The sequence below is a fragment of the Thamnophis sirtalis genome, unplaced genomic scaffold (genome assembly GCF_051295495.1).
Source record: "Thamnophis sirtalis isolate CommonGarterSnake01/CBP01778 unplaced genomic scaffold, rThaSir2_p1.2 scaffold_6, whole genome shotgun sequence".
In the NCBI taxonomy this organism is placed as follows: domain Eukaryota; kingdom Metazoa; phylum Chordata; class Lepidosauria; order Squamata; family Natricidae; genus Thamnophis; species Thamnophis sirtalis.
In genome coordinates this window covers 27,178,454-27,191,573 of record NW_028261386.1, presented here as the reverse complement: position 1 = coordinate 27,191,573, position 13,120 = coordinate 27,178,454, and the positions used below count along the sequence as shown (strand labels likewise).

Sequence of the window (13,120 nt, the reverse complement as noted above, 5' to 3'; positions counted from 1 at the left end):
TTCCAGCCAAGATATTTTGGAATTTTAAGGTTTCCTCATCCAAGTATTGACCCATGTTTCCAAAACAGAAGAAAGAAAGAAAAAGAAAAAGAAACTAATAATGACTGCCAGTTTAGTCTTCCAGGCCTCTCTTAATTTTTATTTTAAGTTGACTTAAACACAAGTTCTTTTATGCTCTTCAAAGGGTAAGGGTTCTGTTCCCCCCCTTTTTTCTTTCTTTCTTTCTTTCTTTCTTTCTTTCTTTCTTTCTTTCTTTCTTTCTTTCTTTCTTTCTTTCCTTTCTTTCCTTCCTTCCTTCCTTCTTCTTTCTTTCTTTCTTTCTTTCTTTCTTTCCTTTCTTTCTTCCTCTGCCAAAATAATTCTCAGAGGCACCTGTGAAAACAGTTCGTGCCCTTGGTTTTTTATCAGTTTCTGTAAACAAGTTGCAAACCTTTCAGCTGCAAAGTTAGTGGTCAAATAAAGAAAGAGATACGTTGTTTCAAAAAACTCCGACTGGCAGTTAATTTTCACCTGCAGGAAACAAAGTTCTTTAGATTGCTTTTAGTGTGATTTAATAACTAGTAGGAAGAATTGTTAAAATAAAAAGGAAGGTTTTAATCCAGAAGTCAAAAAATAAAGCAACAAGAAGCAGAAGAAAAAAATCAATCCATTCACTTTAAGAGGAGAAATGGAGAACATGACGAGCATTTCAATCCATAAAAAATAGTTACAATGACAAAGGGAAAAAAAACTTTCCACAGTGATCCCATTAGGATTATTTTCACCACTCAATTCTTTTGTTTAAGGATCAATTTGGCTTTAAAGAAACATTTCTTTGGGCAATCTTTAGCAAAATAGAAAAAATACCTCACCAGATAGACTCACTTTCTCTTTTCACGTCCTTCCTTCCGGAGCGTCCCGACTTCATCAGCCTAGAGGCTGCCTGTTCACCGCGGGCTTGAAGCACTTCCCTTGGGTCTATCAGGGATTTTGTGATATCCCTGAGATCAGCAAGGCTTTGTCTTTCTGATCACCATCTCTACGGGATGGTTTAGGTCTCATTGGACCCCCTCCCCAGCGGCAAAAGTGTCAATGGCGGTCTCAGAGTATCGAGAACGCACGTTGTAACATCGCAATGAAGCAGCTCCTCAACACACCCAAAGATTCTGATGAGTGACTCCTGGTGACTTTGTGGACACATCATATAGTGTTCTTGCCATCAATAAGAAAGTGGCTGCCATTATTTTCTCCCTGGATTTTTTTTAAACATCAGTGTCTAATTTGGATCCCTCTGCATGGGGCTGCCCTTGAATAGTGTTCGAAGACTGTAGTTGGTCCAGAATGTAGCCGCGTGATAGTGGGGGTGCCTAGGTACACCCACGTTACACCTATCCTCTGTGAGCTGCACTGGCTCCCCATTGGTCTCCGGACACGCTTCAAGGTGCTAGTCATTACTTTTAAAGCCCTACATGGTTTAGGACCTGGCTACCTGAGAGACCGCCTCCTGCCATTTACGTCCCAGAGACCAATTAGATCACACAGATTAGGCCTTCTCCGGGTACCATCAGCCGGTCAATGTCGGTTGGCGGCTCCCCGGGGGAGGGCCTTCCTCTGTAGCTGCTCTGGCCCTATGGAACGATCTCCCCGTAGAGATCCGGACCCTTACTACTCTTCCGGCCTTCCATAAAGCGACTAAGACCTGGCTGTTCCGGCAGGCCTGGGGCTGTTGATTTTATCCAGCCCCACTCTAAGCTGTATGTATGTTGTGTAATTTTAATGATTGTTTTCTTTTTAATTTTTTATATGTCCCCTGTTTTTATCTGTAAGCCGCCCAGAATCTCTAGGGAGTGGGCAGCATACAAATGCTAATAAACCTTGAAAACCTTGAAACCTTGATTCTCTAATTGTTTCCCATTCAGATGTTAACTAGAGCTAGGACCATTTAGCTTCCAATCCCATAGTAGGGTCAGTTTTGTCATTTGTTGAAATTTCTGTCAATCAAGCCATGGTGAAAAGCAGAACAGAGCAACCCGTACAAAAATATGTGTAGTGGCATGAATAGAAAGGTGGTAAAGACAATGGGATAGGAAATACACAATTAAAATTTAAGAAATAATGGTTCTTTTTAGTCTCTCCTAGAAATCTGTAATCAGTTTACAAAAAAGTCCTGGTTTTCCATCCCATTACTTTCTTCAACATACTTCTAAACATGCGGTCTAACTTCTAAATTACTATTTTGATTCAATCTTTCTTCCAGAGACCAATAGCCTTCCTGCACACTAATCGCAGATGCAAATATAAAAACAAAACACTGTTAATTTTGTTTTACTTTTTGAAAATTGCCAAATATTACTGGGTTTTGATTTTATGATTTAAAATTTCATAGATTCAGGTAAGATAATAAAAATCTGGTGAGATTTCCTGAGATTTTGGTTATTATAATTTCAGAATTGGGGACCCTATTGTATGATGGGGACATAGATATGCCAGATTCTTCAAATACTTCTTTGATTCATGCTTCATGTTAAGTCTTCTTAAGTTGGTTTCCAACACCATGTCCTTGAGTACAGGTTCCCCGCAGGACTGTGTCTGGAGTCCATTACTGTTCACCTTGATGACCCACAGAGATGGGTTGCTACCGGTTCGGCCGAACCACTAGTGGAATTCAGGTCTGGGTTGCAGAACGCCACGCCCCTGAACCAGTTCCCTCACTGCCGCTTGGGCACCACCATTTTGAAATTAAGTGACTCTGCATGCACAGTTCACTGTAATTTGTTCTGCACATGCGCAAAGGACAATTTACATTGAAGAGCACACACGCACATTGTGCACCAGTAACACCGGCAGCAACCCACCCCTGCCCACGACTGCTGTGGCATATCTGCTATGAATCATATTGTGAAGTATGCAGATGACATGGCAGTGGTGGGCAGTCCGGGACAATGAAAATGCTTATAGGGAAGAGGTGATAGCTCTGATGGACTGATGCAATAAACGTAATCTGGTTCTAAATGTTAATAAAACAAAGGTGATTGTAGATTTTAGAAAGAGCCAGTATAGTCATACTCCACTCAGTATCAAGGATGCAGCTGTAGAGGTGATGAACAGTATTAAGTATCTGGGGATGCAGATAACTTACAATATGAACTGGTCTTTCCAGACGTCATCCTTAGTGAAGCGTGCAAGCCAGTCTCTGCATTTCCTGCATCGGATGAGAACACATCGTTCTCCTTCTGTCCTGGCCACTTTTTACAAAGGCACAATTGAGAGTCTTTTAACAAACTGCATCACTGTTTGGTTTGGTGGCAGCAGTGCCTCAGATAGAAAGTCCATTCAGAGAGTGGTAAAGACAGCCGAGAAGATTATAGGAACAGGAAATTTCAAAATATTTCTAGCAGGACTTCCAGATTCTGTAACAGCTTTGTTCCCTATGCCATCCATCTGGTAAACTCACAAGCTTCGTTTTACTTACCATGTCCATGTATACATTGAACTAGACTGTGTTGTTTCTCCATATCATATAATATATGTAGATATATGCATAATTTTGTATTTATTTATTTAGTCATGTTTATGTGGTGTATATTGGAAGTGGTGACTCTTTCAGAGTTGTATGCAACAAAATTTCATTTTAATGTATGCCAATTAGTGTACAAAGTGACAAAGTTATTCTACTCCAATCATGTAAAAATCAGCACAAGAAATGTTTCATTCAAACCAACAAGTCATATTTTAATGAAATTCAGGAGCTTCCATATACTCAGCTTTCAAATAAACAAAATTCTAAGCCTCTTCTCCCTACTATATCAAGATATAAATTGAGTAACTGAGAAAGTGGAGCTTTCAAAATACCATCTCTGTTATTAGTAACTTCAAATATTTGGTTTGTTTGATCTTAACCTTAAACACATTCAAATTCTAGAATAGGATTGCACCTTCTAATTCCTCACAGCCAACTCCCATGCTTTTGTTTTCATGGCTTACCAACATTTCAGGTTAACCATAAATGGATTCCTCATTTACAAATCAAAACTAATTTGTATAGCTTTGATCCTTAATACTACCCCAGATAATTAAAAAGGATGCAAAGTCTTAAGTAATTACAATGGTGATTATAAAGAATTGTTTTGACATGAGTCATTCCTATAATAAAAGAATATTGGAATATTGGAATGAGAATCTGAAATAAATGTTTGACCTTGTGTAAATCCAAGACAAGAATGGTCCAAGCACAGAGAGCATATAGGTAAACGGGAACCATTCCCCCTTCCCTCCAAATAGCTTCATCATTGGTAGCAAGCTTCATCTTGCATGCTGCATTTGTAGATCTTGAATCATTTTCATTAACCACAACTCTCCAGGAACTACATAAGTGGCTAATTGGACTGTGGAAGGTGATGGCTCAATCCACACTGTATGTAATTGCAAATCTTAAATCCCTTTAAGGGACACATGTATTTGCTCATTCTCTTTTGAATCATACACTTGTTCCCTGATTTTCACATTATCTCTCGGAATTATACAACCAAAGAGATTGTGCAAATTAGGTGCCTTGTACAAGAGGCCTATCCATCTCTTCAGGTGGGACTCGAGGCTGGCATTTTGGACACCACCACGTAAGCCTTTTCAACCCATCCGGAGGTCCAAATGTTTCCTTCTTCGCCTCATGCCCTTTGGGGCATTTATCTTTCATGTAAATCTGTAGTGGCAATCTTTGTCTTCCCAGCTGGTTGTGGAGCCAGGCCAAGCTGAACTGGACAATATGATCAAGCAAAGATTTGAGATCTGTGGATTCCAAAGAGGAGCCAAGGGACAGTGGATGGATCTTTGCTAAATACAGGGCCTCGTTTTTAATAATATTTCCTGGAAGAGAAAAGAATTCAGGAGAAAGTGAACACTGGAGACCCTATAAAAGTGAAGTGAAAAAAGTAATCCTTATGCAAAGGATTAGCCTTTCCAAACTGGAGTCCTTAAAGAAGTCTTGGGAAACAATCCCCATCATTCCTAACAAATTATCACGGGAGTTGGGAATCACTGGAACTGTACATATTAAGAAAGGCTGCTGTAGGGCAGGGTGAAAACTTAAAACTAGAAAGTTCAGCTTCAGATCTGAACTCTCATTAATCTTCATGGCTAACCTTGTATCAGTTATTCAGCCTAGTTTGTCCTATCTCACAGGGGATATCAAGTGGATAAGACCAATATGTTCCTTGTTCTCATTTTGTTACTTTATGAAGATATACAAATAGTCACAATAAAAACATACACTGCTGTCAGCTATTTAGGAACTGTAGGCAGTTAGAAAACCTTTTAGTCAATGGGCATCATTATGCAAAGTGCACACGAAGCAAACCAGTAGCAACACTGGTAGGAACCCACCCCTGCTGTCGTCCCTTTCTTCTTTTGCCCTCAGTCTTTCCCAGCATTAGGCTCTTCTCCAGTGAGTCCTTCTTTCTAATTAGGTGGCCAAAGTATCTTGAGTTTCATCTTCAGGATCTGGCCGCCTAAAGAGCAGTCAGGGTTGATCTCCTCTAGGACTGACCGGTTTCATTGCCTTGCAGTCCAGGCGTCTTCTCCAGCCCCATCGTTTAAAGACCTCAATTCTTTGTTGCTCAGCCTTTCTAATGGTCCAACTTTCACAGCCATACATTGCAACCGGAAAAACCATAGCCCTAGACTATACATACTTTTGTTGGCAGGGAGATGTCTCTGCTCTTTTTAGTCTGCTGTCTAAAGTTGCCATAGCTTTCCTCCCCAGGAGCAAGCATCTTTTAATTTCTTGGCTGCAGTCCCCATCTGCGGTGATCTTGGAGCCCAGGAAAATAAAATCTGTCACTTCCTCCATTTCCTCCCCCTCTATTTACCAGGAATGAGAGGGCCAGATGCCATGATCTTAGTTTTCTTAACGTTGAGTTTCAAGCCAACTTCTGCACTCTCCTTCTTCACCTGCATCAAGAGGCTCTTTGGTTCCTCTTCACTTTCTGCCATTAGAGTGGTATCATCTGCATATCTCATGTTTTTGATATTTCTCCTGGCAGACTTAATTCCAACTTTTGATTCATCTAGTCCCGCCTTTCTCCTGGTGTGCTCTGCACATAATTATTCTGGATGTAAACATGTAATTGCCATCTTTTTAAAATGGCAGAGATATGTGTATTATGGACCCTGTTCCATTATTGCCCCTCAATGTAATGTTTAAATAGATGAAAAAGATCCCTTTTTAAGTCCATTCATTTGCAAAATTCACTCTTGAATATAATTGCTGCCCTACTAGATATACCCCTGCATATTTTGCAACAACTCCCATTATAAATCCCAAAATTAAACATATATATACATTTTTTATCTTGGCATTAATTTTGAACCTACCTATTCCTGAGAAATAACTTTGGTTGAGAAGCATGTAGCACACAGGAGTATCCTTTGCAAGGACCTCCAGAGCCCGCTCCCGGTCAAACTCCGGGCTCAGGATGTCAGTTGCTGGATCAGTGCTAGGAGAAGAGCATTGCTGTATGCGGCAGTTATAAAATACCAGAAAGTTCCCAGCATCAAAATGGAGAACCAGCCTAAATATCCAAAATGAAAACAAACACCAATTAATTTAGAGCAGGTGAGCTGAGCCTGAATTTCATGGGCCATATGCGACCCTGAAAAACATAAGAGAGTATCTCCAAAAACTTTTTTAAACTGTTGGTTTTAATGTGACGGAAAAGGAAAAATGATAAATGCATGATGGATAACATTAATTTATTAATAACGTAAAATGTAACTGACTAAATGCAAAGGAAACATTTTTTTTTCCTGGCCCAGCATGCCTTTTAAAATAAAATGCACCACTTGGTCAAAAAAAATTACATGTTTTTGCTTTATTTATTTTTTTAAAAAACCCTGTTGGGCTGTTTTCAGAAGAACTAGTCCAGCTACCAGTAATCCTCAATTTACAACTGGTCATTTAGCAACAGTTTGGCATTGTGACAGACACCCCTCCCACCCCACCCCAAAAGCAACTTACAACCTGATTTTGAAATTATAACATCAGCCCCACCTGGTGGCCAAATGACCACACTACTGTGGAATCAGCCCACGTTTACAACTGTTTGCAAGCACCCCTTGGTCACATGACCTTAATTTATTATGGTTTTTCTGGAAACCAGAGTTTACTTCTGATTTCTAGCAAAAAACATTCAATTGCAAATTAGCCACTTTATGACCACCAAGACTTATGACCATAATTGCAAGGTTCAATTACTATCGTAACTCAAAGTCTACCTGTATAACAGTAGAGTAAAACTCCCTTTGTAAAGCTCAGAGGACTAACCTGGGAATTGGATCTTTCCAGTCACCCCTTTTGTTTGCTTTATTCGCCCTTGCAAACTCATTGGCTCGTATGGTTCCGTACAGGCCAAAGTGGAAGCGAAGCCATTTCCAACTCTGCCCATTATTATTATCCATATCAGATGCCAACTGGCTTGCTGACTCTTCTTGTTGATAGCATTCAGGATTGCATATTTCAACTTCATTTTCTTTCTGGCCCTGGAGAAAGGAACTGCTTCCAGACATTTCCAGTCTTTGTTCAGACAAATCCAAGGATATGCTGTCATGGCTGGGCTTTAATTTCTCTTTGGTGCCAAAAGCCAAAAACAAATTCTTCCCATGGACCTGGGGGAAAAAATCATTTTGAAAATATCACATTCTATTCCATCTTCTTCATTTTAGTAACCCTGGCAGGGCTCCTTTTTTATTCATCGCTTCTTCTTTTTGTTTATATAACTTCTCCAATGATTAATAAAAGTGCAGGGGAGAGAAACAGAAACAGATGAGCCTATTAGCTAACAGAAATATCTGGGCAAGCCTTTAGTTATGAAGCAGGAATTCAGGCTCTCATAAAATGGATCCAGGATGGAATTCTTATTAGGATTTCTTAAATCTAAAGCCAGCAACATGGCAACCAAAAGCAGCAGAATGTACGTAGCCATCCTATATGGCAACCTTGGACAAAGTTATTTTTTAAATTAAATTTCATTTCATTTTTTAAATTAAATTTCAGAAATATCTGGCATCAAAGCACCAAATCTATTGGGATCAATACATATTCCAACATGAAATCTTGAACACTGGTATCAAAATATTGTCAAGACTTGGGTCATTTAAAAAAAATTGGGAGATGCAGTCTCCAAAAGGTGGCCGATTGTTACATTGCCAAAAACCATACATGAAGTACAGGGATAATAATCAAGTCTCTTAATTTGCCTTGAGCAAAAAGGTATCTTCTGTATCTTCCTTGGACTCTAGTATTTGCTACCGTATATGTTAATGATGTCATCTGATGTATAATTTTTTTAACAATGATAATGTTGGCAAAACAGCATTAATACAAAATAAGGCAATGTTGCTATTTTAGAAAGGAGTTAAATATTTATTACACAGAAAAACTCACTTGGATATCCCACAGTGTCAGTGTTTTCAGATCATCTGGATTGATCTGTCTAGTGGTTCCTCCCACCTTAGATACCATCTTCCCTACATAGGGAGAACACAGAAGCTGGAACCTCTTTACAGAGGGGCCTTCTGGCATTGTTGCAAGAGCCCAAAACTGGGGATGGCAGCTGAGTTCCTGGCACTCCGGACAATCAAGTTCAATGCTGAAAGAATGTTAGGAAAATGGTTAAAAATGCCATTCTGTGTAATAAAATGTCTGTTCCCATGATGGCCTCCAAGCTTCTAGTCTGAACAACAATATTAAATATACACTAAGACTTGCAGTAGAGTGGCAGCCCCTAACATAACAACATTAACCTTTTTAAATAGCCTATTATAATCAGTTGGATTTCTTTTCAATAAGTCCCATGAATTTGTACTGATCAACTTTTAAGTATGATTAAGACTGTAACTAATTTGCACAATTGTGTGATCACACACACACACTCCAGTTTGGTACAAGGACTTTTCAAGAGGGGAAGCCACATTGTTAACTCTTTCAGACACTTTAGTGAGACCTCTGGGAAGGCAGAAATGTCAATTCTGGCACTACCTCCCTAATTGTCTGTTAGAAAACATTTAGTAAAGTACACTCAGCCAGGAAAGACTGTTAAGAGGATAAACATGTAAACCCCACAGATATGACATTTGCAGCATCCCCATGCTCATGTGATCAAAATTCAATTGCTTGGTAACTGGTTCATACTTCTGACCATTGCAGTGTCCCAGGGACTAGCAAAGTCAATGGGGAAGCCAGATTCACTTAACAACCAGCTTACTAACTTATCAACTGCAGTGATTCACTTAAATGTGGCAAGAAAGATCATAAAGTGGGCAAAACTCACCTAACAAATGTCCCAACTTAACAAATTTTGGGGCTTAATTGTGGTTGTAAGTCAAGGACTACCTGTGCAAGAATGGTACCACGCCTGGTTTGGAGGTGTCCAAACATGGCAAACATCTGGTTTTGAAGTTGCTCTGACCATTTTTAAAAGAAATGTATCTCAGCCCCTAATACAGACCATCCTAGGTTGCTTGTCGCCAGGTTTTTATAGGTATTTGCATGCTTCTGATTCCACCCATTTTTATCCTTTATCCACCAACCAACAGCAGTTTGAAAATACAAACGGGATATAGTCCATTTACAACAGCTATTTGGAGCATTATAGGGGAAGACGTGTGTCTGCAACACAAATCGAACTACATACGTATATCTTACACTGGAGGCTCCTGAAAATTGTAATAGAAGTCAGATACACCCACGTCTAGTCGGAAGAAAATGAAATGCAGCTGACACGATCAATGATTTTTTTTAAAAGTTATTTTCCGACCTGAAGCCACCAAAGCTTTCTCGCTTCAGAGGGCTTCCTGCCTTCTTTCATTTCCGAGCGAGAGTTTATTGCTCCCGCTTCGCCTATTTGCCTTCTGAAAGGAACTCTCTCGGCAGACCTTTCCAATCGAGAACCGAACTGTTCGTCTCCATCGATCCCTGCGTAGCCCTGCGAAGAGTGAACTAATTGGGGCTAAGGGAAAGCCTTGGAAAGCTCCTTATTCCTGTTTGAACTGCAAAAGAAAAATTGAGGTATAAATGCAAACAGTCTCATCGTGCACCGTTGTGTTCCCACAACTCACTAAAGGAGGCGAAGTGCAAACGCACATAAAGCAAAATTTGGCTAGCATTAACTTTGGGTAGTTTTGCAGTTTGCTTGAATGTAGGTAGCCACAGTGAGAGAATAAAGTATCCTTTTTCAATAAAGGAGAATATTTGTGGCTCAGGGTTGAAGTGAAGGCGTCCTTGATCCTCTCTGAGCTTGGTTGCTTTCTTGCAGACGTTTCATTACTCAGACTAGCCATCATTATCCGTTTCTGGCCAAGATCTGTTTAACGTGTACATGTCTTAATCTTGTATTTTATATTTTAAAATTTATGTCATATAGTATGTTGTGGTGCTTCTGACAGGAAAAAACAAACCTAGTTTGGGTAATGAAACATCTGCATGAAAACAATCAAGCTCAGAGAGCACCAAGGACCTCTTATATCCCTTTTCCTTGGTTGATAACCTTTATTTTCAAAGAATTTGGCATCTCGGGTAGAATTTTTGATTTGCAATCTGTTTTCTCCATAAAAAGGGCAAAACTCTTTTTAAAAAAAAATAAAAATGCTAACTTATTTATGAGCTTGTACAGATTTTCTTTTCTCACAGGAAGCTTTTTTAAAAACAAAAGTTTTCAGGGTGTGTACAATGGACCCATGCTAAAGTGCCTTAAAATAACACGTTTTGGAAAGTGCATGCTGTAGAAGGCTCCTAAAACAACCCTGGACAGCCAACAAAATAGGCTCATCAAAGAAATGTACATAGTTCTTATCTAGAGTCAAAAATCATTAGGCTCAAATTATCCTAGTTTGTACATATTATCAAAAAGGCTTTAATGCTTAGAAAAGTAGAAGAAAACAGCCAAGCGGCAAGAGGGGTGGACTCAAGTTACAATAGCGATAGGTGAACCATTGGAAGATCTGAAAAACCAGATTAAGGGTAGATCAACATCTTCTTAGATTAAGCTCAGAAAACAGCCTGAAAAACGGGCAGGGGCAGCCGGTGGTCTGATTTGCCAGTTCTCTGAACCACACAGAATCTGGGCTTACTCCCTAATAAATCAGCTTAAGATAATCCAGTAGGAGTTTGTTTATGCTTTGTGAACAAATCAGAGACATCAGATGACTCAGAAGTAAACACATTTTAGGTGTGTGTAATTAACTTTATTCTTACTAATGTCAGCTGGAACTAGAACAGAGGTGCTGATTATCAACCTCAACACCTATCCTTGGCATGGCAAGCATTGAGAAATGTTTACTGAAACTTGCAATGTTTCCTGGGTTTAAGGTGAAAACAAAACTGTACAACTTAAGAGGTATCCTTCCTTTCCCAAAACAGTCCTGTGTACAAGCTAGCACAAAATAAGATAATTTATGTAGGTGTATTACATGTACAAATTGGGCAGTCCTGTTTGGAAGGGATTGCTGAGCTGCATGTTTTAATGTGTATGTTTTTTGGATACTAATGTAATATTCAATCCTGAAAATATTGTTCAGAGACAAAACTGCTAATACTATGCTATCTTCTTCCTGCTGCTTGGGTCTTGTTACTACTAGGACTCCATGTTAAAACACCTTAATTGAAGCAACATTCAGTAATATTTACATATTACATCAAACTCAGAGGCTACCGCTGCACAACCTATCAGCGCCAAAATTCATTGTGGTTATCAATTTGTTTGTAATTGCAGAGACAATTACATCAGCAGAACTGATAGATGTTTGGCTTTCAGAATAAAGGTGCATCTTCCGAAATGGGTCCAAACAGCCTTGAGTAATCCAACAGCAGCAGCAAATCATGGCCATAAAACTCCTTCTTTGGCCTTGCGAGGCATTTACTACCTACTGGTCACCAGATGGATCAAAATTCTGTGTTTAAAGTTCTACTGTCCACAGGAATTCACGTTTCCTGCCTTTTGCTGAGGTGGTTGCCATTAACAGCTTGAAACCCGCCTTGTGGGTACAGAAATGGCTTTATGTCAATCTACGCCTCCTGTGGGCTTTGGTTGCTTTCCTGCATACGTTACAGGCTTAATTAATGCTCTTGCTCTTATATTTGAGGCTGATTTTAACCGTGTTATTGTAATGTAGATACTGATAAGTCAATACAAAATGCTTGCATGCATCTACCTCTGCTCGTTCTTTGGCTGTATTGTTTAAATTATTAAAAGGGACAAATTGTTTTAAATAACTAGGATAATTAAAAATAGAATATGTGTATGTATTTTGAAGAGAATAGTACCAAAACATGTACATGAATGTTTCACAGTAAAAACTATGTTGATACTTTAAAATAAAAATGTTTAAATCTCTGAGATTGCACTGATCCAAAGACATGCTACGTCTTAAAAAGAATAGGGATTTAGCAAATGCCTTACATTGGTAATCTCTTTCACTAAATAAAAATCAAGGGATAGGTAAGCTAAACTGATTCTAATTTTCAGAGATATTAACCTAAATCAGATACTACTATTTCAAATAGGATTCACATGAGTGAAGTGTCTGCATTTTCTGCATGTCAGATACTGTCTTTAGACCAGTCCCTGAATAAACTAGGATCCTATATTTGTTCCTGCTTAGATTTGTAAGAGGCATGTATGACATTTTGGATAAGTTTTGGTATACAAACAATGCAATCTGAACAAAATCCCAAAATCTGAATCAAAACAGGGCTGCCATATCTAGGCTTAAAGATCTAAACATCCACCAGATAGTAGCAAAGAGATTTTCAAGAAAATCTCAGAACTGAAGAAGCTTCTAGTTTCTTGGATGAGAAATGAAATGTCTTCAAGGAAAAACAAAGTCCAGTTTCCTTTTGAAAAAGCACCTTAGGGACAACTATGATCGGGATGATTGAGAATTTCCATAGAGATTCAAGAAAAGTTTTAGCACAGGGCTGTCAAACTCCTGGCCTTTGGGTAGGATGCGCCACACACTGGCCATCCCTGGTTTAGCAAAGGGGAAAAATGTCCTGATATGTCACATTACATTACAGTTTGACTCCCCTGTTTTAGCAAATCCCCTATCCATAATTTTTCCCTGATCCTCTTCATTTCTAAATTTGAGATGT

At 39.1% G+C, this 13,120-nt stretch overlaps 1 protein-coding gene and 1 long non-coding RNA gene across 3 annotated transcripts; one reads left to right on the top strand and one right to left on the bottom strand.

Annotated features, from left to right (window-relative positions):
* Positions 1-3,685: 3,685 nt before the first annotated feature.
* On the bottom strand, positions 3,686-9,898 carry NEIL2 (nei like DNA glycosylase 2). 2 transcript variants are annotated; one of them, XM_014063466.2, is made up of 5 exons: positions 9,666-9,898; positions 8,417-8,621; positions 7,298-7,638; positions 6,349-6,545; positions 3,686-4,842 (listed from the first exon to the last, which is right to left on the bottom strand). In XM_014063466.2, the coding sequence occupies exons 2-5, from the start codon at positions 8,552-8,554 to the stop codon at positions 4,523-4,525; spliced, it is 996 nt and encodes a 331-aa protein (XP_013918941.2). In that variant the 5' UTR covers positions 8,555-8,621; positions 9,666-9,898; the 3' UTR covers positions 3,686-4,522. The 2 variants fall into 2 exon arrangements, with proteins under 2 accessions (XP_013918941.2, XP_013918942.2); XM_014063467.2 differs by having other exon boundaries at positions 9,789-9,871.
* Positions 9,899-12,362, top strand: LOC148044911 (uncharacterized). Its single transcript, XR_015696896.1, has 2 exons — positions 9,899-10,039; positions 11,742-12,362. It is a non-coding gene; the product is annotated as an uncharacterized LOC148044911 (long non-coding RNA).
* The last annotated feature ends 758 nt before the right edge of the window (positions 12,363-13,120 follow it).